General features: G+C 44.2%; 1 protein-coding gene across 2 annotated transcripts in view; it reads left to right on the top strand.

The window, feature by feature from the left end:
- The window catches only part of SUFU (SUFU negative regulator of hedgehog signaling), a 97,918-nt gene that overhangs the window by 58,359 nt on the left and 17,441 nt on the right, over positions 1–22,118 (top strand). The window contains exons 7-10 of one of the 2 annotated variants that reach the window (XM_017803710.1): positions 2,657–2,810; positions 4,248–4,359; positions 14,918–15,052; positions 16,495–16,633. In XM_017803710.1, coding sequence (XP_017659199.1) covers positions 2,657–2,810; positions 4,248–4,359; positions 14,918–15,052; positions 16,495–16,633 — 540 coding nt within the window. Of the gene's footprint in view, positions 1–2,653; positions 2,811–4,247; positions 4,360–14,917; positions 15,053–16,494; positions 16,634–22,118 lie in introns of both variants that reach the window. The other variant, XM_017803704.1, reaches the window with a different exon arrangement.

The raw sequence follows: 22,118 nt of genomic DNA, 5'->3' as shown, positions 1-22,118 counted from the left end.
TCTCAGAAGAGAATAAAGCTGATTTGAATTTCCTGAGTTGTGGTTGCTGCTCTGCGGGTCACACTGCAGTGCTCTGGCTCGTTTAAAAAGGGATCAATGACTTATAAGAGCCTCAGAGCATCCCTCCCACATGCTGAGAGGAAAATAGGACAGAAACATCCTTTGAGGAAGGAAAAGAGCTGAACCTCCTTTGCCCTGGGCTCCTCCAACCTCCTGCTCAGGCTGCCCTTTCAAGGGAAGAACAGCCCCTCAGTCCAAGCAAATCTTTGCTGGCTAAAGATGGGGTAAAACTGTGAATTGCCACAGATGAATCTGAACTGGTTGGGGTTATTTTGGACTTTTCCTGTTCAACATCAATACTTGCAAACATTATAAAACAGGCATGCAAATCAGGCTGCCTTAAGCCAGCTCGTTTCCATCAGCTCCCCTTGATCTCCAAGGGATGCCAACAGAGCAGCACTTCTTCCCCTGAGGAAGTGCTCTGCAAGCCAGCTGAGCTGCAGATGAGAGTCCCTTTCCCCCTCCCCGAGGCTGTGCGCACTGTCCGCAGGGCCCGGCTGTGGCTCTGAGCGGGGCCCTGGCTGCAGGGATGGAGGAGCAGGTCCCACCAGAGCCTCAGGGCCCTCTGGGCTCTTCTGCTCCCTGCTCAAGGGCAAGTTTGGTGGCTCTCCCATGCTTCCCCTATGACTGGGATGAAAAATAACAGTGCTGACAAGTTACACCCACCCATGCCAGCTGATCTGGGTCCTCGCAGAGCACCGCAGAGGGCTCCCGGAGGAGCCACGTGCTAAATCTCACTTAAAGCATTGTTTGCATATGTAGGAACGGATGTATTTTTATTTCTTTTTCCAAAACTTCTATTTCTGGGTGATACAACTGATTTCATATTTAGGATTTAACAAAAGAAAATCCCAGCAGATTTATTATTTCTCAGATTTTCCTATTACGCATTCAAGAAGTCAGTTTCCCCTGACGCCGGAGGAAGATCCTGACAAGGAACAGTCTTTCAGGGAGAGAGACGGAAGGAAGGCAGTCTTTTGAATGCCTAAGTCTAAGTCAAGACTGCTCTGGTCCTGCCCCCAGCCACAGGCTCCTGCCTCTACTTCTGGGCCAAAGAGTGGGTTTTGGGAGGTGATCCAGATGAAAAAAAATAAAGAGTTGGCTCAAGGAAAGGGTTAGGAGCACATGGAGGAGGGTGGGACTGCAGTCACTGCAAATTACATCAATTTAAACCGCTGTGCAACCACACCCTGAGTGCCTGTGCTTATCTTTGAGCTGCTCAAATCCTTTCTTGAATGATCACAAGAACAGGCCATGCTCTTCCTAGGGCAGAGTGTGCACAGTTGGGCAAGGGGAGGAATATATGTGGGTTTAGTCCGGAAACTTTCTTAGGGAACAGATTTTGCAAAGCACTGAATACTCACACAGTGTCTCATCTCCAGTGGCAAGGTGAAGCTGGAGAGTAGTAACATGGAGCATTGTGTCTAACACAGCTCTGCTCTCTCCTCAAATCTTCAATGTTTCTTGGGGCTTATTGCCTGTTTTGAGGTGACCAAGATGTATGCAGAGAGATGGAGATCTTGCTGGTGCCACTGAGAGGTACCAGAAGAGATACCCCTTCAGAAAAGGGGGAAACAATCCAGGTTGGTTTGGAGCCAGGGAAGAGGTGACAGCGGTAAGAGCCTGTCCTCGGTGAAGCTCAGCCCCGAGTTTGTTCAGCTCAACATTACCCCCTTGTGGGTCACAGGTGGAAAGTCAGACTGATGCCAGTGTCCAAGCAGGTGAAAGCAGGTGAAAGTGTCCTGTGAAAGTTTTGGCTGTAGTTAGGGCAGTCTTGCAGATGCACGTCGTGGAGAAAATGCCTGGTGTCTGAGAGCATCCAACTGCTTGTGGTTGGTATGTGACACCTTCCAACACCCAAACACTAGTTGTGTGCTTGGAAAGTCCAGCTTGTGAGGGAGGGAGTTTGTTTATTTGCCAATAGAGAAAGCTATGCAAAAGCTTTGACATTGGGAACAAACCTGTATCTCCTTGCACATCCAAACCTGTACGTTTGTCCTTTATGGGACACCCCAGCACACTGGAAAGCAGGGGCTGTCTGGGCAGTTTGCAAATGAAGAACCCTTGTGAATGATTAGTCTCTCCGTGAGCTGTTTGCATTGTAGGACTCCTTGGTAAGATTGAAAACAGAATGTAGTTTTAGTTATTCAGGGATTTGTTGTCATTGACATGTAATAGATCGACTGCCAAGCTGTGCTTCATACAGGAGTGTGTAATGTAGTGTCTTAAATACTTTGAGTTGCTGTAAATCAGTGCTAACACTGAAAGAGGCAACCCTGTACACCCCAGGTTTCCACTTTTCTCTTACCCTCCTTTGGGCCTGCCAGCGCCATGTAGTGAAGCAGTGGGTAAGGGGTGGAAGTTCAGATCAACCTGCTAAGGAAAAGGTTTATTCAGTTCTGACCAGCTCCCAGATTTGGCTCCAGGTGCAGTCACTGTTTGCTGACACAGCAAAGCACAGGGGCCACAGGGTGGAAACTGTCCACAAAGAGGGATCTGCAGGAGCTGCTGAAGGTTGGGCTGCACCATGGTGGGTTCCTGCTCAGGTTCAAGCCACACCCAAAAAAGTCTTGATGTTTTGGATCTTTTCAAGCAGGAGAGAGTCGATAAAGGGATTGAGACAGATGGCTCAAACCTGAGTGGAGTGAGTGCCAAATGTGCCTGGGATGACCTCAGCCGGCCACCGGAGGATGATGAAGACAGCAGGAGCATTTGCATTGGGACGCAGCCCCGGCGGCTTTCTGGAAAGGGTAAGATGTCCTGGGCCAAGTCACTGTCATGACCTTTTGGCTTGTTTTGTGGTGGGTCTGGGCAGTGCACTGAGTCATGAAGCATCTTCGAGTTCATAACAAACACCCAAGTAATTGGGAGGCTCAGTGTGTCTCAGGGGAGTGAAATGAATTTTGGCGTGGCCTCTTTGAGGAAGGCAGGAGAGAGGAAAAGAGATCCTGGCCTTGTTTTGTCTAAATGCTTTTTTCAGTTTTTAAGCAAATTGTAATCTGAATCTGCAAAATTAAACTGAGCACTTGGTGAAACCAGGACTGTAAACACCTGCAAGGTGAAGCAATTGTATTTTCCCAGGCTTTGTTCCTTATTAACATTGTCACTTCTTGGGTGGCAAGTTGGACTGATTCTACACTGATTCAGCTGAACTCAAGGCATTCTCACAAATACGGAACTCTGGAAAGAAGAAATAAAATACAGTGGAGTTCCCCTTTGCAGTGAGATGCCCTCTTTGGGTACAGATGTCATAGCCATTACACTGGCTTGAAATTATACATGTTACCTTTCAAATGGGTGAAGGAACATAAAATTTGAGGGCTTGAGATTTCCTGGAATTAACAACGGTTTGCACAGAAATGGTATCTTACTTGTTCTTTAGTCCACAGTAGAAATTATTTAAATGCATATATAGTTTCTTTTGGCTCCTGTGCAAATATTTTGAACGGCACTGGATCTAAAAAGGTGATTTTTCCTCAGCTTTGCAAAGGAAAAGCCAAAGACAGGCATACATGGTGAAATTTGCATATCCTTCAAAAAATTTTGAAATAATTTGGATATATTTTTGTCTACCCAATTCTCACATTTCTTAAAAAAATATGAGGAAACTTCTAAGAAAGGCAGGAAAGATCTCTATTGAAAGTATTTGGCCAGTAGGCATTTTAGAAAAATGCAGAAGTAAAAAGACTGCATCTGAACTGCATAATTTGCAGCTTATTTTCAGACGTGCGCTTGAGGCTGAAGGTTGCTCTGCGTAAAATTCCCCTCTTTTGTGAATCTTGTTGTAAATTAATCAACAGATTTGCAAAGCCAATTGCAAAACCTTTCAAATTTTCATACACTTGTTTGGTAAAGGAACAAATTCCTGTTATGCCTAATGGGAAAAATGATTTCCAGTACAAAGGCTTGGAAGTATGAGGAGGTTCTGTGAGAGCTACAGAAACAGCAAACACCTTGCTCTCCTTGCCTGACATACCATCACAGCCCAAACCAAGAGAATTTAAACCAACTTTATAAAGTGAAATAACTCCTAAGGAAGTGCAGGAAGGGCAGTTAAGTATTAACCCTTAGCATCTCTTCATTTCTTTCTGAAGGGGAAGAGTTTAGATGAAACACACCTGATATCTCCTTGTGTCTGTGATGTTTCTGGGGACTCTAAATTATATTTAAAAAATTTCTCTTTGCAGATACAGAGCAAATCAGGGAGACTTTGCGGAGAGGGCTTGAGATTAACAGCAAACCTGTCCTACCTCCAATCAATGCACAAAGACAGAATGGGTTGAACCACGACCGAGCACCGTGAGTTTCACCCTGCACACTCAGTGGCAGAGGGAAGCTAAAGAGCTCAGCATGGAAAACAAAGTTAAAGCCGGGTGGGAAAAGACTTGGCAAGAGGAGAGGGAAGCTAGCAGTGAATGCTTGTGAAGTGCAAAGACTGAGGGAGAAGAGTTGTTCAGGTTGGATTAATGGGCTAGTACTCAGGAGTGCAGCTTTTGAGAGGGGTTTTGGACAAACCTTGCAAATGCAGAGTGGCTCTGACTGTGTTCTGTAGAACCTGCTGTTCACAGTGTACTATGTTTGAAATCAGACTGGACTGATCCCTATAAAATGGACTGTGCTGAAAAGGGCTACAGTATCCAGAGCTAGGTGGCATAGATGACTGCTGATATTTTTGCCTGAGTATATTGTTTTCTAGCTCAAACTTACAAACCTTTTGGTTAAAGTGTTGATTTTCTTTTTTTTTTTTTAAGTGACTTTGATCTTGTCTTGCTGAAACAGGTGTGTTCTGTCAGTAATTACATGCCAATACCACCCTAGTCTCTAATAGTCTGTAGTCTAAAAGGTGATTTAAGTGGGACTAGGTGGACCTGTAGATCTCTCTTTTGTAACTTTTGAATACAGTGAATCTATAGGAAATTACCTGTGATTTCAAGCCATCTGTAGTTTCTGCACTTCTGTCTTTCTGGGTTTCTCCCCTTCTCTTCTTAGGCTTCAGTTGCTAGTTAAGTGTTTTCCCATCAATTTTAATGGTTTCACCTAAATGATACAGAAAGACATACATCTTTGCTGCACTCCTTCATCTTGCCATTTCCTTTGGTTTCTTAGTCTCTGATGAATGTTTGTGCTTTCTTGTTCCAAGAGTAAAATCGTCATGAAATCAGCACTTTCCTGTAGTGGCAGGCAGGGACAGCATTCTGCTCTGTTTCAATTCCTGTTTCATTCTTGATTCAAACATTTCATGAGAAGAATATTTCTCATAGTTGTCCTTTCTTGTTCCATTTTGTGGGTGACTTCTGATTTGCCTTATATATGAATTTTTCTGAGTTGCCTAATCCTTTGGGGGAAGTATTATATCAACTGCTGATGCTATGTAATAACAACTAATATGAGATATTGGTGCTTATATAAAAAAAATCTCAAGTGACTTTATTATTGCTTTAGGAATAATCTTACTTTTACTATATAGTAATGAAATTGAGCCAGATTCTGATCTGACTCAGGTTTTGAGTAGTATTTCCCTGCTTGAAGGTTGGTCACATTGTATCATTGGCTGGTCCCGCTGGCCGCACTGAAAAAAATATAAAATTATACCATCTGATTTGCACAAATCACACCCAGACTTGGAAGGCTCAAAAGTACTGGGCAGGATTTCTCACAGATGCTGGGCTCCTGCATGCGTCTGCATGCCCAGTGTGACCTCTGAGTCCACAGTGTTTGGGGATGACCAGAAACATTTCAGGTGCACATCAGGTCGAGGAGGCAGCTGATGGGTAAGCCTTAATGCTGGGAGGCTGTTGTTGCTTAGATAAGGGAGCTTTACGTTATTGAGGGTAAGATAAACAGAGATAGGCTTGAGACAGAGTGATGAAAGGTTAGCAGAGGTCTAAGATGAAGAACACAAATATTTACCTGGATTTTTAACTGTTCTGAGACAGAGAGGAAGGCAGGTCAAATTCAGAGCCTCATATCTGTGTGACTGTGCTCTTTGTTGCAAATCTCTCTTAACCTGCAGCAGCTGCACACCTACCCTGCCTGAAGCCTGAGTGGTAGGAATGGCTGGTTCCCAGTGTTTGCCTCCTAGAAGATCAATACGTTTCACTGAAGTCTATGGTTACCACGGGGGAAACTGATAGCTACCCTGTTTCTCCATGACAGCACTTCAGTTAAGGAAAGAGCTATCAGCTGTGTTACTCTGGTGATACTATTGGAGGGATAGGGGAGATCTCAAAACAGTGGTGTGTCCTAATACTTTCTTCCTCCATCTTACTGACTGCTTTGAGAGGAGTTTAAGAAAGGTCTTCTTTACTTTTGCAGTGGCTTTTCTTCTCAAATTCATGTAGCAGATACAATGGGACTTGTTAAATGCATTGACCGTACTGAAAGGGCTGGTTTGTGCTGGAAAGCAGTGTTTACTCACAACCTCTAACTAACTGGTACTGATGATTACCCTTACTGCGGCTAAAACTGATCAGTCAACATATTTTCCAGAACAGTGTGGTATAGATGAAGTAGAAGAGGAAGATCTTATTATGTCTCAGCCTTTCTTAATACACTGTCTCAGCATGTCTTATGCGTTTGAGCAAAATTGCTCAATGTGCTATTAAGTACAAGAGTATGATATGGAGACTCTCATCTCCAGCTGCTGCAGAGGAATGTAACTTACGAGCTCAGCTTTTACATGCAGTAATGTATCTACGTCCATGTTCCCTATAGGTACCTACAGGGATAAAGGCTGAGACACAAAAGGCACAAATCCCAGTGCAGATATAACCATTTCGTAGGACTTACGAGCACCTGAGATGAAGGATGATTCTGCACGTAGATCTAGTCCTTCTGGTGTGATCCTTGCTTGGATTGCTTGGGCCCGGTAGGGCTGAGACTCAGTTCTGTCCTTCACTATAAATCTTGTGTAATCAAAGGCAAGTCATTTAGCTATTGAGCTTCAGTTTCTGAATCTATAAAATGGGACTAATAACAATGTCATCTTCTTGAGGCACCACAAGGATAAATATGTTAACGATTACGAGGTGCTAGCTGATGGGAAGCAGGCTTGTGTGTAATCATATCCTGCACTGTACACACCAGACCATAAAATATCAAACCCGTGGTTCTTTGCAAGGGTCCTGTGAATAACTGGTGCATTAGAAGCTCTTTAGGAACTTGACAGAAATGCTCTGTTGGGGCATGGCAAATTGTTTCAAATCTGCTTTCCATAGGGAGCACTGCAGAACCCCAGGCTGTCAAATTTGCACCCAGCTGACATTAGGATGGTAAAGTCTGACACAGACTCTAATGGCTTTGTGCAGAAGAGGAATGTGCTGTTTATTTATCATGGGTTTGCAACCACCAACTGCTTTCCTAGTAGCTTTCTTCCCTTTCTTTTATCCTAACCCTACCACCCACACACAATAATCTATCAGGGCTTGAAGCAGACAACCTGTTCTGCATTCAGTGTCACTAAATAGTATCAGAAACACTCAAACTTTCAAATATTTATTTATATAAAACATAGAGGATCGAGATTCCATACAGATTTCTCAGTCTTTGTGTAGCTACAGTTTTCACCACTTATGCAAAAGCCTCACATTGTTTGGTTGCAGATAGGGCTTGATTCAGTGTTTTGGCTCCAGCAAAGCACATACTTACATGTAGCATGCATATTACCAGTTGTTCACTGTCCCAGAGCCCTAAAAAAAAGTTCCTTTGAGAAAAAGCTGGTTTCTGTCAAAACCCTGTTGGGCAGCTGTAGTACTTTGATTCATTAGTATTATTACTGTAGACTGTGTAGCCCTTTTTCTCCTAAGGATATGAATAAAAGCACTCTTAAAGCTTAAAACTGCATCGGACATCTGTTTCTCAAAATGACTGTTAGCTCAGTTCATAAGCAGTCATTAAATCAGTTCATACGTATTAAACAAAAGAACATGTAAATTAATCTTTGGAAACATGACTAATCATTTCAACCATAGGTAACCAAATACTGTCAATTACCTCTTGGAAAAATAAGGCGTGTATGAATACAAATGTGCTTTTCAGTGGCACATTATTTATTTCCTAGGACCCATCAGCTTAGTAGGTGCCGCTCAGACAGAAAGGCAAGGCTCCCAGTCTCCTGAGCCACGCAGGTTCACTCTTGTTGGATATGGAGAGCTGTTATCCATAGGGGATTTTTAAATGTCAGACTAAACACTGCTGCTGTTAAGACTTCAGTGGGCTGGAAGTTCCAGATGTCAAAGTTCAGTGACACCTGTGAAGTCTTGCTTCATTCACTATTTAATATCTTGATGTAATAATTTCTGGGGCTGAGTCTTTAGTTGTCCCTGGTAATTAGCTCTGTGCTCTCCTGTGAGGTAGGTGAGTAGTATCTCCATGCTACAGATGAGGACAGAGGAGTTAATTTGCCACAGTTGCTGTGAGAACCGGGGTTGGGATAGGGGAATTCTTGACCTTTTCTACCCCTCAAGGGTCCCCTTGATCATGCAGCATTGCTGAAATTGGTGTTTTTCTGCTTCTTGGCTGACTCAGACTGTTCTACAGTGAGCTGAGACATGGAGTAGAAACCTAGAGCTAGCACACTGCATTACTGCACGTGTTGAAGCTAAAATTGTCTGTAATTTTTGCATTTCATTGTGCCGGGATTCAGGTATTTCCCACGCACATCCCCAGTGTCTGAAGATGAGGTTTGAGTGATAGAAAAAGGTCTCCCAAGGTTGTATTACTTTGACAAGGTTTTTCCAGCATGTCTCTGCTGTTTATCACTCTCCCCATTCTTAAGAAGGATCAAGTGGTGTGGTTCAATATGCCTAATTCTCATATTTCTGTCTGGGATTTCCCAGGTAACTGTGCTTGTGCTGGTCCCCTCATGCACTGTGATCATTCATCCAGGGACCCACAAAGACCTCAAATCCCATCTACATTCAACTTCCAGGCAGAAAGACAGGTTGAGTATAGGGAAACTTGAACATCTGGTAGCTCATATACCATCCAGCCCTGAACAGTTTGCAGCTGTGCAGGGAAATGAAGGCAGGCTCCTGGCAATCAGAGTAGGGACCAACCCTCCGGCAGGTGGGGCTGGCAGGACTGTCCTGGCGGTGATCTGCTGGAGCACTGCACCCTCAGCATCTCAGGTGCTTGTAGGAAGAAGGAGGAGTTGTGTCACTCCAGAATTCCTCCCAGGATAACCCCAGACTGTCACACGATGTGCCTGGTTTGGAGCACATGAGTAATAGTGGCACCACTTCCAGGACTGGAGTCCACTGCCCTTGTAGTTCCTCTGACTTGGTAAATAGGGTGTGTGGATTTCTCCTGTCAGGGGGTAGCATTGCGTTAATGCACATTAACGAGCTCCATCTGAGCAGCATTTCTGAGGAAGCTCTGACAGTAATACCGAGATGTAGGTTTTGCTTCGAGACGAGTCTGCCCTTTGCTTCTCCCAGTTGCATTGGGTTTTGAATCTGCTTCACTTGGGTGGAGGGAAGCTGTTGTCTGTGTAGCTCGTTTCCTGTCTTCAGTTCTTGGAGGCAAACTTTACATAAAGGGGAGCATTTCAGCATTCTCTGAAACTGTCTGGTTCTGGCTAGGCTTTCTGATTCTGCAACCAATAAGCAGTAAGTTTCCAATCCAGTCCTGCTTATTTAGGCATGCTCTCTCATTGCAATGCCATTCAGTGGTGTCCTGCTTGAGTCAGGAATGCTGAACGGGGGGAGGCGATATACTTCAGGGAGTGTCTCTCAGCATGAGGCTGAGTGCTGGGTGACAGGCTTGCAAACTGAAAACGTAAATGTCTGGAAAACCAGTGTCAGTAGAAGTGCAGAGCAGTCACCATGCTAATAATTTGCACTCTTGCATAGCTTTCCCCATCTAAGAATCCAAAAGTGCTTTGCAAACATTGACTTAATCCTTGCAACACCCCTATGTGGAAAAATGTCTCAGTTTTACAGACGGGGAACCTGAAGCTTAAAAGAGTTGTTTGACTTCACTCATGAGTCTGCAGGGTGCCAGTGGAACAGCCTAAATCTCTCAATCCCAGTTCAGCTGCAGGTTTTAGAACAGTCTGGCCCCTGCAAGCTCTGACAGTAATTATTATGCAGCTTTCCAAAGGGATATGTGAGTGGCAAGAGGATTGTTGCTACTGGCATTGTCCTTGCAGCCCTTCCATGCCAGGAAATGCACACAGAACATCGTCACCATCCTGTTTAACCAGGCTGAGGAGCACCCAGGTCTGAGCACTCGAGCCTTGTCCCAGAGTGACCACTGCAAGAGCTGTGTAACCGTGTCCTCCCCAGTTCTGCACTTGCCTCTGTGTGTTCGTGACGTGCTGTAGCTCTGTGTGCCAAGATGCTTAAGGCTCTTTCCCACAACTGCTGGTTTGCCCTTCAGGGGAAACTGTGGGAAAGGCTCTGGAAGATTGTTGGCACTTAAGTGATCTTTGACCATATCTTAGTGAGGGATTGAGGAGGTTTGAAATAGCCACGGTTGGAAAGGGAAGAAGGGCGGGGAAGAAAGAAAAAGTGGTCCGACCTTTCTCTCCCAGCTGTGTAAGCTTGCACTGATGGTTTGCATTTGCTAACTCACAGTGCTGGGTTTTATATGGAGGAAGCAAAGACCAGTGAGAGAAACTGACTTTGGTGATGCAGTGGGCACCCACTCCTACAAAGAGCCCCTACCACGGCCAGCTTCCAACAGCATATCCCTAGTGATTTTGGTACCTGAGAGAGTAGCTTGGAAATGCAGCAAAATTATGCTCCATGAGATCAAGTGCTCTGATCATAAAGTGAAATGCAAGTGCAAGAATAAATAAACCTTTCTTAATCCGATCAACCTGGTTATTCTTGAATCCCATAAAATAACTGCCAGTGGTTGCTTGAGAAGGGGTTGCTATAAACATGACTTAGAAGGAGGGGACATCCAAACTTTGTGCAATCCAGTGATTACATTGGCAATTTTCCAGGATCCCCACGGGCTGCTGTTAGCTGGCATAAAATGAAGCAGGTTGCAGCCACCCTCATCTTTAATACAATGAGAGGGCCCCCAGGAGGCTACAGGTTCCAGTGTGTGGCCTCTCACATTGAGAAGGGGCACAGCACGCTGGGATGTGGATTATCCTCAGGCCCTTTCCTTGTTAACAGAGGTCTGGGGAAGCTGCAGGCCACACTGGACACCTTTGCAATGGTTTGACCACTCTCTCTTTCTCAAAAATAGAAAAAAAAATCAAATATGGCTTTGGTTAAGTTTATGTTAATCAGCATTCATGAGATTTAACAAAAAAACAACAAACATAATTTCCTCCCGCTCTCCTCCACCCAGAAGCAGACTACTGGTAGAAACCAAAGCTGGAAAAAATAGTTGAAAGTCAGCTAAAGTCACCTTGGTAACTGCAGCAATACACTTGCCCAGAACAGGAGACATCAAAACCGACTACAAACAGCTTTAAAGAAACAAAAAGAATGTAATCATCTAAAGAATTAATCTGACAACTGCCCACGTTTACACCTCCCACAAGCCCCCAATCAGAGGGAAATGTGCTTTAATCTTCTCCAACTCCCCTCCAGTTTCACAAAACATGAGATGTGTAGTCCTTAAACTGGGGCATTTCCGGCATGCTGCTTCCATTTAAATCTGCTGCCTTTCCTAATGCAGCAACCCTGGCTTTTGCAGACTTGTTTTTTCTGGACACTGAGAAACATAAATTTTTTTGTGTGGGTTGGATGAAGTATTAAATCTGGAATAGACAAAGTTCGCAACATTTTACGTGATAGTCAGCTAGATCTTAGTCATAACAAGTAAAACTCCACTGACTTTTGCTGCTGATTTATTTGGTGATGGGGTGGAGGAAGCAATGACTTACGGGTAACTGACAGTCGTAAAACCAGGCATGTTAGTGTTAAAAAGCAAACATTTTCTATGGTTTTTTTCTAAGTCTGAAAACTACAAGCTGTAGATGGCAATGTGTGTTACAACATGAGCTTTTTGTTAATAACAACCTAGAGGTCCTGCCAACCCTTCATCTGGGCAATTATCCTTTGGAAGGGCCAGCACAAGGATTTCCAGTTCCAAAGAGAGAATTTTAATTGGTCTTGCTGAGTCCCCATGTCATGCAATATGTTTCCATGTTTGAAAGTGATGGCACTGTGGCCTCTTGGTGTGTTAAGTGCAGTCCACAACACATAACTCTTGTTTAGAAAGGTATAGCTTAGATAAAAGGTTATTTGGTTTCTACTATTGAAGTTTCACCCTTAACTTTAAATATCTGAAATTGTGTGAGCTCCACTGAAGTGAAATAAGGAACAAAGACTATTTTGGAAAAATTTTGTGAAAAGGATTAATACTTTCATGTCATTCAAAGTATTAACTTTGTATTAACAAAGTATTGCCATTTTGTCTTACCTTTTTGACAGAAGGGCTGGTTACATATTAATGTGAAGTCATAATTATTGACAGCCCTAAAGTCATGACAGTTCCGTTTGATAGTTATACATTAGTCAACATCTTCTCTTGAGCATGTAATGACAAACAGCATTTGCTGTTTTTAATAAGACTTAGAAAGCTTTGCCCCTTGCCTCCAGAATATTGTCGTCATTCCTATTATTGCATTAACAACTGGAGGCTGTTTCCCCTCCGGACTGCAGCCCCATTGTAGCAGCTGTACTGGCTAGCATGGTGGAAACCTAAAAACCCACCTTCAGCTCGTGGGGGGAGGTTGCAGCCCAGGAGTATGGGGAGCTGTCCTGCAGCTGTCTGTCCTGCAGAAGCATGAACCCACAGCTGTGTTATGGGACGCACCCGGAATGCTTAGGCAGTCCAGGTGAGCAGGGCACAGTCTCTTGTCTGTAGCAATAACATTGCTGTAAAACTCCTGATCCGCTCCACGGTGCCTAAGCTCTGGAACTGCATTTAGGAGTGCAAGCTTATGGCTTGCCTGAAAATCATGCGTTGCTAATGGCTGACCCTTTTGGTAGGGGCTGATAAATGAATGATTGGAAGCTGTAGACCACAGGCTGACTTTCCCACAGCTCACTGTGTATATAAGATCTGATAAGGAAGTTGAGACAAAGCTTAGCTTAAGGTCAACTGATCATTAATCAACTGTAACTGCACTTCTCAGGTAATCAGCCTGCAAAATGCTAGCCCACTCCACTCTTTGAAGACCCCACCTACAAAGAGCTGTAAAATGTTTGCTGAAGTAGATTAAACACAACTTTAAGTGCCACCTATGGACTACAAAGCATGTTGTGTCTTCGCTTCAGGGTTAACCCACTAAACTGATACTCTGCTGACTGTCAGTCCGTCAGCCCACCCTGTGAATAAGCTCTGTCCTGACCTACTGTGTCCCTGCTGGATCCATTATTGCTCTTTTGTGTTGCTAGAGCAGAACATGGAACATGTTTTACAGTTTTTATCTTGCAGGGAGCTGAGCTCTGATATCTTTCTCCTGCATGTCTCTGTCCTGGCAATGCAGGTTTGCACCGTGAGATATCAGATTTTAGCTTGTTTCAGAGTGGGCGGCTCAGCTGCTTGGTGAAGGGCTCACCTGGGACTAGGTGACCTGGCAGAAGTATCTGCACTTGAATTCACACTGAACTGCACTACTATGTGTGTGGTTGATGGGAGTAATTTTGGGACAACACTCCAAGGTAAAATCAAGTAAAGGTATCATTTAGATAAGCTCACGAGGGTCAGGCTGTTTCTTTACAATCATTTCCAGATGTACATTAAAGATGGTTCAACTTGGATGGAGGAAGGATCCACACTTAAATGTTCCCAAATGGGACCACAGCTTGATAGCCTTAATTGGCTTTTGATATGTCTGGCACAATGGAGACACATTTCAATGTGGCATCTCAGTTCCCTCCTGCTTTCCCTGTCCCTCTCCTCTGATGATTCTGTACTATAGAAACTATCTTTAAAAAGTCTTACCTCTGTTAAATTCACATGGAATGCCAGGTGACAAAAAGATAAATCATATATCAAACACTTCACATCAGTCCATGTCATCCATAAAATTGTAACCCACCCTGTCCTTCATTCTTTGTTCTGTACTGCCAAGTGAGGCATCACGCTGATGCTCTTTGAACATATAAAGTGTTTATGGTCAAGTATTTTGATATAGACCATTTTATTATCTAGAGGATTTTGTCTGGCAACGTTCCTAATCATATAACAACATAACCTTTAGTCGTAGCTTCATAATATGCTGGTCTTGCAGAAATGAATGAATAAGAAAGCAAAGCTGCCATTGTCTTAAAGCAGCCCCACTTACAAGGGAAAACAATCTGTGGATCTCCTACTCGTCACATGGAGAGTCTGTCTTTTGGCTGTTGCACTTGATGCTGGTGGAAGCAGGGGATTCTCAAAACCTTTGGGTTGAACTGTGCGAAGGAATGATTTGAACACAATTGTAGGTATGCCACAGACCTCGAAGATATTTGAGCAAGGACACAAAGGACTGGACAACTCTTTCCTACAGACCACTGCCTGAAAAATCCTGAAGATAAAGCAAAACCAGGAGGGAGGGCACACCTGTTAATTCTTCCAAACCATTTTATTGTGTTTGGGGGTTTAGGGAGTATAGTTTTGCTCCAGTTCTTTCCAGAAAAAATATTTCTTTTGTACTGGAAAGGGATGCACCGTGTGTATGCATCAATTCAGATCCTAGATTGTCAAATCAAGGTGAAGAGCTGCATGCTGGGACTTGTAGTCTGAGGGAGGCTGTCTCTGTAGGGGTGATGAAAATTTAGATGTGTCTTCATAAGTTTGTTTCTGTTTCCTTCAATATTTGTAGTTGCTCTGAAACACAGCAGAAATAGCACACAGCACTGGCATCCTGAATAAATGTGCATTTTGTCTCTTCTCTTAGAAGCCGTAAGGACAGTTTAGAAAGCGAGAGCTCAGCAGCCATCATTCCTCACGAGCTAATCCGCACAAGGCAGCTGGAGAGCGTACACCTGAAATTTAACCAGGAGTCCGGAGCGCTCATTCCCCTCTGTCTAAGGTGAGTGAAGCTGTCCTCCCCCTCAGCTTGTGCTAGCATGCTGCTTTTGCCTTGTGGCATTGTTTCACCCTACAGACATGCATGCAATGGGTCTGTAAAGGCCAGAGCTGACATATTTTGCCAAAACACATTGGAAACAGATGATTCTTTGCATGTGTGTTCATTATGGCAAGATTGTTTCTCATTCTTTTTATGTCCTCCAGTGTATTTTGAGTGCTGAAGCAGAACAGGGTTAGTATAGGAGGGGGTTTTATTAGTCTAATGCTAGCAACTGTGTGATAAAGAAGGGATGACTTAACATACTCTGTCAAAAAAATCCTTTAACTTGTTAATTCTGACTTATGGACTCAAATATTTAAGTGGTTGTGCGAAGCCTGTTTCCAGTCAGTTTATCCATACGAGTGTGTTTGTTAGACAAATTATGTCACATTAGTGAAGTAGCAAAACATTGCATGCATACTCTACATGTTGTCTTTTGAAGGTTCAGGCTGCCTTCTAGTTTTCCACAATTTCAGTCAGGAAATACCTGTGCAAGTGTTGTAGTCCTTAACGTGAACTGTGGGGTAGAGACAAACGATTGTAGGTGATTGAGTTACTTCAGCTTAATGAGTTACATGTTGGTAGTATCAGAGTTATCAGCAGCAGGTGCACACTTGCCTGTGCCTGTTGAGAAACCAATGGGATAGTTAATACAAACATATTTTATTTTACATCATAAATGTGTAAACAGCCTATCTTGATCAGTTACCACAGCTCAGCTGGCCAGCACTAACTCATCAACTGTGACTCTGTTAGGCACTAAATGTCTTACCTGAAGTTTTCCCTCTTGCATGTTAGCAGCCATGCATGCATGTCACACATGCTCTCAGCCTAAATACCAGAGCCATGATTTTCCCTTGCATTGAATGAAAAAAGCAGAAGGGATACTGTAGCTGGCCACGTATGTGTATTTTCTAGGCATGAGCTTAAGTAATACAGCTAACATTTGTCAAGCACCAGGGCAATTGATTACTAGGTATTGTCATAGTAGTTAAGTTTGCCTCCAGCAATGAGCCTTCTTAGAAATGCATCTTCGCATTCCCACATGATGTGGAGTCTGGATTCTCTTCTGCAGTTTTCATCTTACTGGCAGTTTCCTGCCCTTAGCTACGTAAGCACCTCATCATGGGGATAGGCATGCAGTGGGATTTAGATGTATTCTAGTTCTGTAACAAGGCCCTGAGATTAAGGAGAGAGATGAGGGGTAGCTCCCTGCCTCAGAAGGAGGCTTGTGACCTGCTTTTTGGAGAAAATCTTTCACATATTCCTGAAAAATTAACAGTTACTGCCTTCAAAATGGTTTCCCACGCTGATGGCAGAAACTATATAGTGATGTATCTTCATCGTTGTGTTGAATGCTGTGCACACCCTCTCAATTCATGCACATACGTTTAATTCTCCAGGGGAAGGCTCTTACATGGACGGCACTTTACGTATAAAAGTATTACAGGAGATACAGCAATCACGTTTGTATCAACAGGAGTAGAAGGAGCCTTTGCTACAGAGGAGCACCCCTATGCAGCACATGGACCTTGGTTACAAGTGAGAAAGCCTCCTTCCTGTTTCTCCCCCTTCCTCCTTTACTGTGTCCTAAAAATGATTCTGCTAAGGGCTTATGTGACTTAAAAGTGTAACAAACCTGTATTTTCTGCTGCAACATCTCTCATAGCACTTGCATAATAATTTTGGTAATTATGGACTCAAAAAATAATGGTGAAATGTTACTATTTGTATTAATGGAACTCATATTGATAAGCAGTGGCTGGAAAGTTCAAAAATCATCTGTGAATACAGTAGTGTCCATTTCCTGGAGTCCATGGCAAACACTTTACAGGCTGTATTTATTCTTGATTTCTTCCAGAAAGGAATTTGGGGAGGCAGAGTGGAATGACCTAAACAAGAATGGAGCCAAAGCGGAAGAGCTAGAAAGCTGTGGGACTGTGATCCTACAGAGCCAAAATCTCAGTTAAACATCATCCCAAATGGGAGAGCAGCACAGAGAGCACTGTTTCGTTCAGTTTTAGCTCTTTCCTGTTGATTCTTTGACAAAAGCTCGTGATGGCTTGAAGCACCCACACATTTTCTGCACCCAGATGTTTTCAGTATCTCAGATTTTCCATGGAAAATCCCCATCTGCTTGGTGTTGAGGGTCAGCCCTATGGAGCAGTGATACACTAATGATATGACAGCATAGCGCTATTCTACTCTTGAATTTCTTCATGGTTATAAACATATTGCAGAAATAAAAAAGCTTGGAGGAATGTGTTAATGCAGAAAAGCCCATCTCTGAGGAACTATGTGTGCAGTTGTCTCTGCCTTCGCTGTTACTGTGGCAGTCCTACCTCCCCTTCTGTTTTGAAGGCAGGGGTTTGTTTTAGCATTGCAATGTTGCAGTTTGCCTTCTAGTGACTTGTTTTTAAGGCTTTCCACAACCCATGTTCATATGTCTGGAGGACATCATACCTTGAAAGCTGTATGACTTGTAAAGGAGCTGATCTTGGCCAGAAGCATCTCGTGTGTAGGGATTTTCAAAGAGCCTGTGTGCTTTGATTGTACTGACTGGAAAGTGCAACTCTCCTGTAATGATTAACAGCAAAGGGTCAGGTTTAAGGGTGGGTCATTTGCTGTTGGTTCCTGTGCTTGCCAACACATGATACACAGGATCTTGTGACTGTGTTAACTCCAAACATGAGTGTTTGTTTGCATTTACATCACATCTCGAAATGTATTGATGTGTAGAGTAGTCAGGTAACCTGTAAACAGTGAAGAATGGCAATAATTATGTCACCATTCAGACATGTTAACCCTTATGAACCTGGTTGTTTTCATGCGTGTTACTTTGGTGCTGAAAACTGTGTAAGATTTTTGGCGAAGGTGGGATGGAAAGGTGAAGAATTGCTGGCTCAGATGGCAGGGAGAAACAAGTTTCCTCGCTTGTCTCCTACACAAGGTCAATGTATTAGATCTTCTTGTCTGGCAGGACCAGCTCTGCTCTTGGCCCCTGCCCCATCCTGTTGAGTATGAAGGAGGACAGGCTGGATGGGGGAGGAAGGGAGGCTGAAAGCAGCCTGGGACAACAGGAGTAGCACCCGGTTGTGAGATACATGTGGGAGTGTCTGAGGCTTTTGGCTTAGAACGCAATGGGAGGCTTGATCCATGCTCAGCAGTCCCTTGTGGTGTTGGGAGCAGGGGAGGGGGAGGTTCATGTGGCTTTGCTTCAGAAGCAAAAGAAGTTGTGGTACATGAAATTTCCAAGGAGGCAAGCTGAGTTTGGTTTAGTCCATTGCAGCCTGGGCTGGCTGAGTTGGCAAGCCCTGCTAAGCTTTCACAGCAAGGCCCAGAGAGGATTTTCCTCCTCCCTTGCTTGGGACCCCAGGCAAGTGAGGAGCTCCAAGGAGAGTTGGTGGCTGAAAGCAGATCACTGCAATGCAGGGGCTTGTTGCAAAGACAAGTAAATGAAGAAACTGTGGAGAAGAGGAGACATGGCAGGCTTTTTCTCCTGTGGACTTTTTCCCTATCCTAGGGGAGAAATAAGAGCCTGAAAAATCCTGACCTCGACTCAGCAGCAGCCAGAGGCTGACTTCTCTTGAGCCTGAGCTTTGGTGCAGTGAAAGCCCAAACCTGCAGACTAAACACAGTACCTCCTGTTTACATTTTGTGGGCTGGAGTGGAGTGTGTCCAAGGTGGGACAGGCTGGAGAGCTGCTGCACCCGGAGAACTGCTGCTCAGCCCCCACTGCCCAGGCTGAGCAATGAGCTGAGAGTCGCTGGGCTCCAGTGGAGGGTTAGCAGATGACAGGAGTTTGGCAGGTCCCAGCACCATTCCTACCAGACAGGTGTCCATATCACCACCACAGCTGGTATTCAATGGGAACTGCTTTAGCAATCTCAGCAGAAAAAGCAAGGAGTCATTCAACCACAGAGATTGTACGGCCCATTTGTATCAACAGTCTTTCCAGGTCACGTTTAAGGCATGTTAGTGGGGGAAGCCTGTCCTGCTGCTGCCCATGCTCCGGGGATGATTAGATTATTTCATTCTCCAGAACTGTCAAATTGGCACCTTTCCCAAGTACTTGGAATTTTTTTTTTCACTTAAGTAACATTTAATTAGTTCTAAGAAGCTAAATTCTATTAAAGGTCTAAGCATGTCAGGCTGGTTTATTTCTGAACTTCTTCCACTGTGTCATGTATTGTTGAATAGGGAAATTGCTTTAACTCAGAAATGTACAAACATATTCAAGAAGTCCTCCTTGTTAACACTAGACTCCTGTTTATATGCTAGTTACTGTGGCAAAGTCTCTGATGTGTAACACTTGCATTAACATTACACATGATCAAAGGCTTCAGCGGTTCTTTCTTCCACTCCCCCCAGTGATGTGACAGCAGAGCCCCCACACTGCCTCCTAAGCACCTCTCCTCTCCTTTCCAAGGGGTAGATGTTCCAGATGCACAGGCAAAGACTGTGCAGGAGATGTCTGGCCCCATGCTGGAGGGTTAAGGATGCGTATCATGCAGACAGACTCCGACATAAACTGCCCCACAGTGACATTCGTATTTGTGGTGGAGCGTCCAAGGTTCTTGGTCCAACGTCTGAGCTGTGCCAAGCGTGCAATTCATCACAGATTGACCTTGTTTGTCTCAAAAACATTCCCAAAGCAAGGTGAGGTTGTGCGTGTATTCTCCCTCCCTCCCTCCCTCCCTCCCTTACTTTTGTTCCAACAGATGATAGAGACGCTGTGTTGAAATGTGTTACTGATCAAGCCCGTCCCAATAAAGTTGCCTGAGCCTTTAATACATATTAATATTATCCTGGGGTAGTTTGTGTCAAAGCCTGTCAGCATGCATCATCCTTTGGGAATTACCATCATTAAGTCTCCAGTGATGGGAGTCAGGACATGCTTCTGCAAAGCTCCTCTGCTTTCATGTGGAGCTCTCTGCCTGTCTAGCACAAAGCATGCTGTTCTCTCCTCCTGCCTTGCTCACCTGGACTGCTTACTCTCCCCAGAGGGGAGAAGGAGGTTTGTTTAACACTACCTTTAGATAATTTCTGCTCCTGCTGCTTTAGGCACTCATTGTTCTAGGGAAGAAGATGACACTGAAGTCTTTGATCATGTGCAGCGTACATGTTACGCATCAGATATTGCTGCAGACTCTGACATACGAGCCAATACAGTGCAATAAAAACAAACCTATAGTTAAAGAGTCCTTGTTAACTTTAAAATCTAGCACACAGAATTTAAGAAATATCTCTGCACTTTAGCCTTGCCCCTGTTACACGTGTATTTCAATACAATATCTAATTGAAGGATTACAGCTATTTTTAACAAAGCGTGCCTGCCTCATTCAGTGCACAGAGATGCAGTGTGTTTGGGGGATGAATCAGGAATGTGGAGTAAAGTAGGCTGTTGCATATAGGAATTCCACTTCATTTGTTTGTCAAAATTGGAAGGTGTGTAGTGAATGAGGCAGCTAATTGCAGAAAAATCATGATAGTCTTACAGCAAAGCCTGTTAAATATTGCCCTGGAGAACTGGATCCTGTTTCTGCCTCTACTGCACTTTTCTTTCATGATGCTATTCCAGTGTCTTAAGCTAAAAACTTCTCACCCGGCAAGGGAGTTTGTGTTGCTCATTTTCTAGATGCCCAGCTCAAGACCTGAGGTCTGATCTGTGTTCCCAGTGACAGGAGGAGGCCAGGAGGAATTCCCCTGCAGATATCCTTGTGACCCATGGGATTGGGCTGGAAAACAGAGACCTACAAGTCTTGAGATGGGCACCCATGAGATGGTGGACCTTCAGATTCATTTTTCTCTTCACTGATTTTCCTATGTCTGTTCAGGGAGACCTCCTTCCAGTCATCCTGTGAAGGATGTAATGAATTCAGTGCTTGCCAGGCATTCCAGCTCCACAGATGAACACCAGAAACAATTTCAGGATAAGATTAAAATTTGTTCATGCAGGTCAGGATTAAGAACAAGTACAAAGGATCTCTCTGGGGTAGGGGGTCAGCCTGGGAGCCATGTCAAAGACCCACATTCAGCTTCCTGCTCTTACAGGTTTTCTCCGTGACTGTAAGTCTCTTACCTTCTTTTAGCCTCCATCCTCCATTTGCTGTGTGGAGAGCAACACTTCCCTGCCTCACAGAAATGTGAGGCCAAGCACATCAGAGACTTGTGAGAGTGATAAAGACAGTCAGATGAGGTACTTCCAGTGTTATCCATGCTGACAGTAGTTGGATGGAGCATATTAAATAAAAGGGAAGAGAGTAAGAGGGAATGGAGAAGCAAGTTGAATGATAATGAAAAGCAATGATGACTAATGCTGCATTAGTGGGCAGAACCATCCTGAGGACTGAGGAGGGCAGAGGTCTTGTGGAAGAAAAACTGCAGGTGATCCTGTGATTGCAGATTTATTTCATGAGGCGGATGTATGCTGGGGCCAAATTAGCATGGCACAAATTCTGTGCAGCAGTTTCCAAAGTTTTATACGCCCAATGTCACTGGTCTCTGAGTGCAGAGGGTTTTTTTCCAGGTAATTTACTTGATTTCAGGGCGAATCCTGTCAGGCAGATGGAGGCTATGGTTCACTGTCACTGGGCACCCCCTGATTCTCAGCACAAAGTCTGTGTCTCTGCATGAGCCGAGGAGCTCACAGCAGTAGTGGGGTGTTACCCTCTGGCACCAGCCACTGCTGGGGGATGCTCTTTGCTTGATTCCTATGCCAATAGGTTCACAATGTCTGTCAGACAGCACGTGGATGCTGAGGCTGTGGAAATGGGGTTCTCCAGTCTCCTTGCCCTTTGTGTTGCCTCCATTTTGACCTCTAATCTGACCTTCTTCCTGTTTTTCTTTGTCTCTGTCTTCCCTCATCCTGGCCCGTCTCTTACTTTCTTCTCCTTCCCTTCACTGAAGTTGGCAGATTCCTTCTCCTGCTCCTCCACATGGCCTGACTTCCAACAGAAACACTGAGAGTACTGGAGAGTTTCCCTGCCTTTAATCCTGGTATGCCTGGTGACATAGCAATCCCTTG

This window comes from Lepidothrix coronata, unplaced genomic scaffold (genome assembly GCF_001604755.1).
Source record: "Lepidothrix coronata isolate B3197 unplaced genomic scaffold, Lepidothrix_coronata-1.0 Scaffold8, whole genome shotgun sequence".
Taxonomy (NCBI): domain Eukaryota; kingdom Metazoa; phylum Chordata; class Aves; order Passeriformes; family Pipridae; genus Lepidothrix; species Lepidothrix coronata.
Note: the sequence above shows the minus strand (reverse complement) of the source record. Positions and strands in the feature narration are given on the sequence as shown.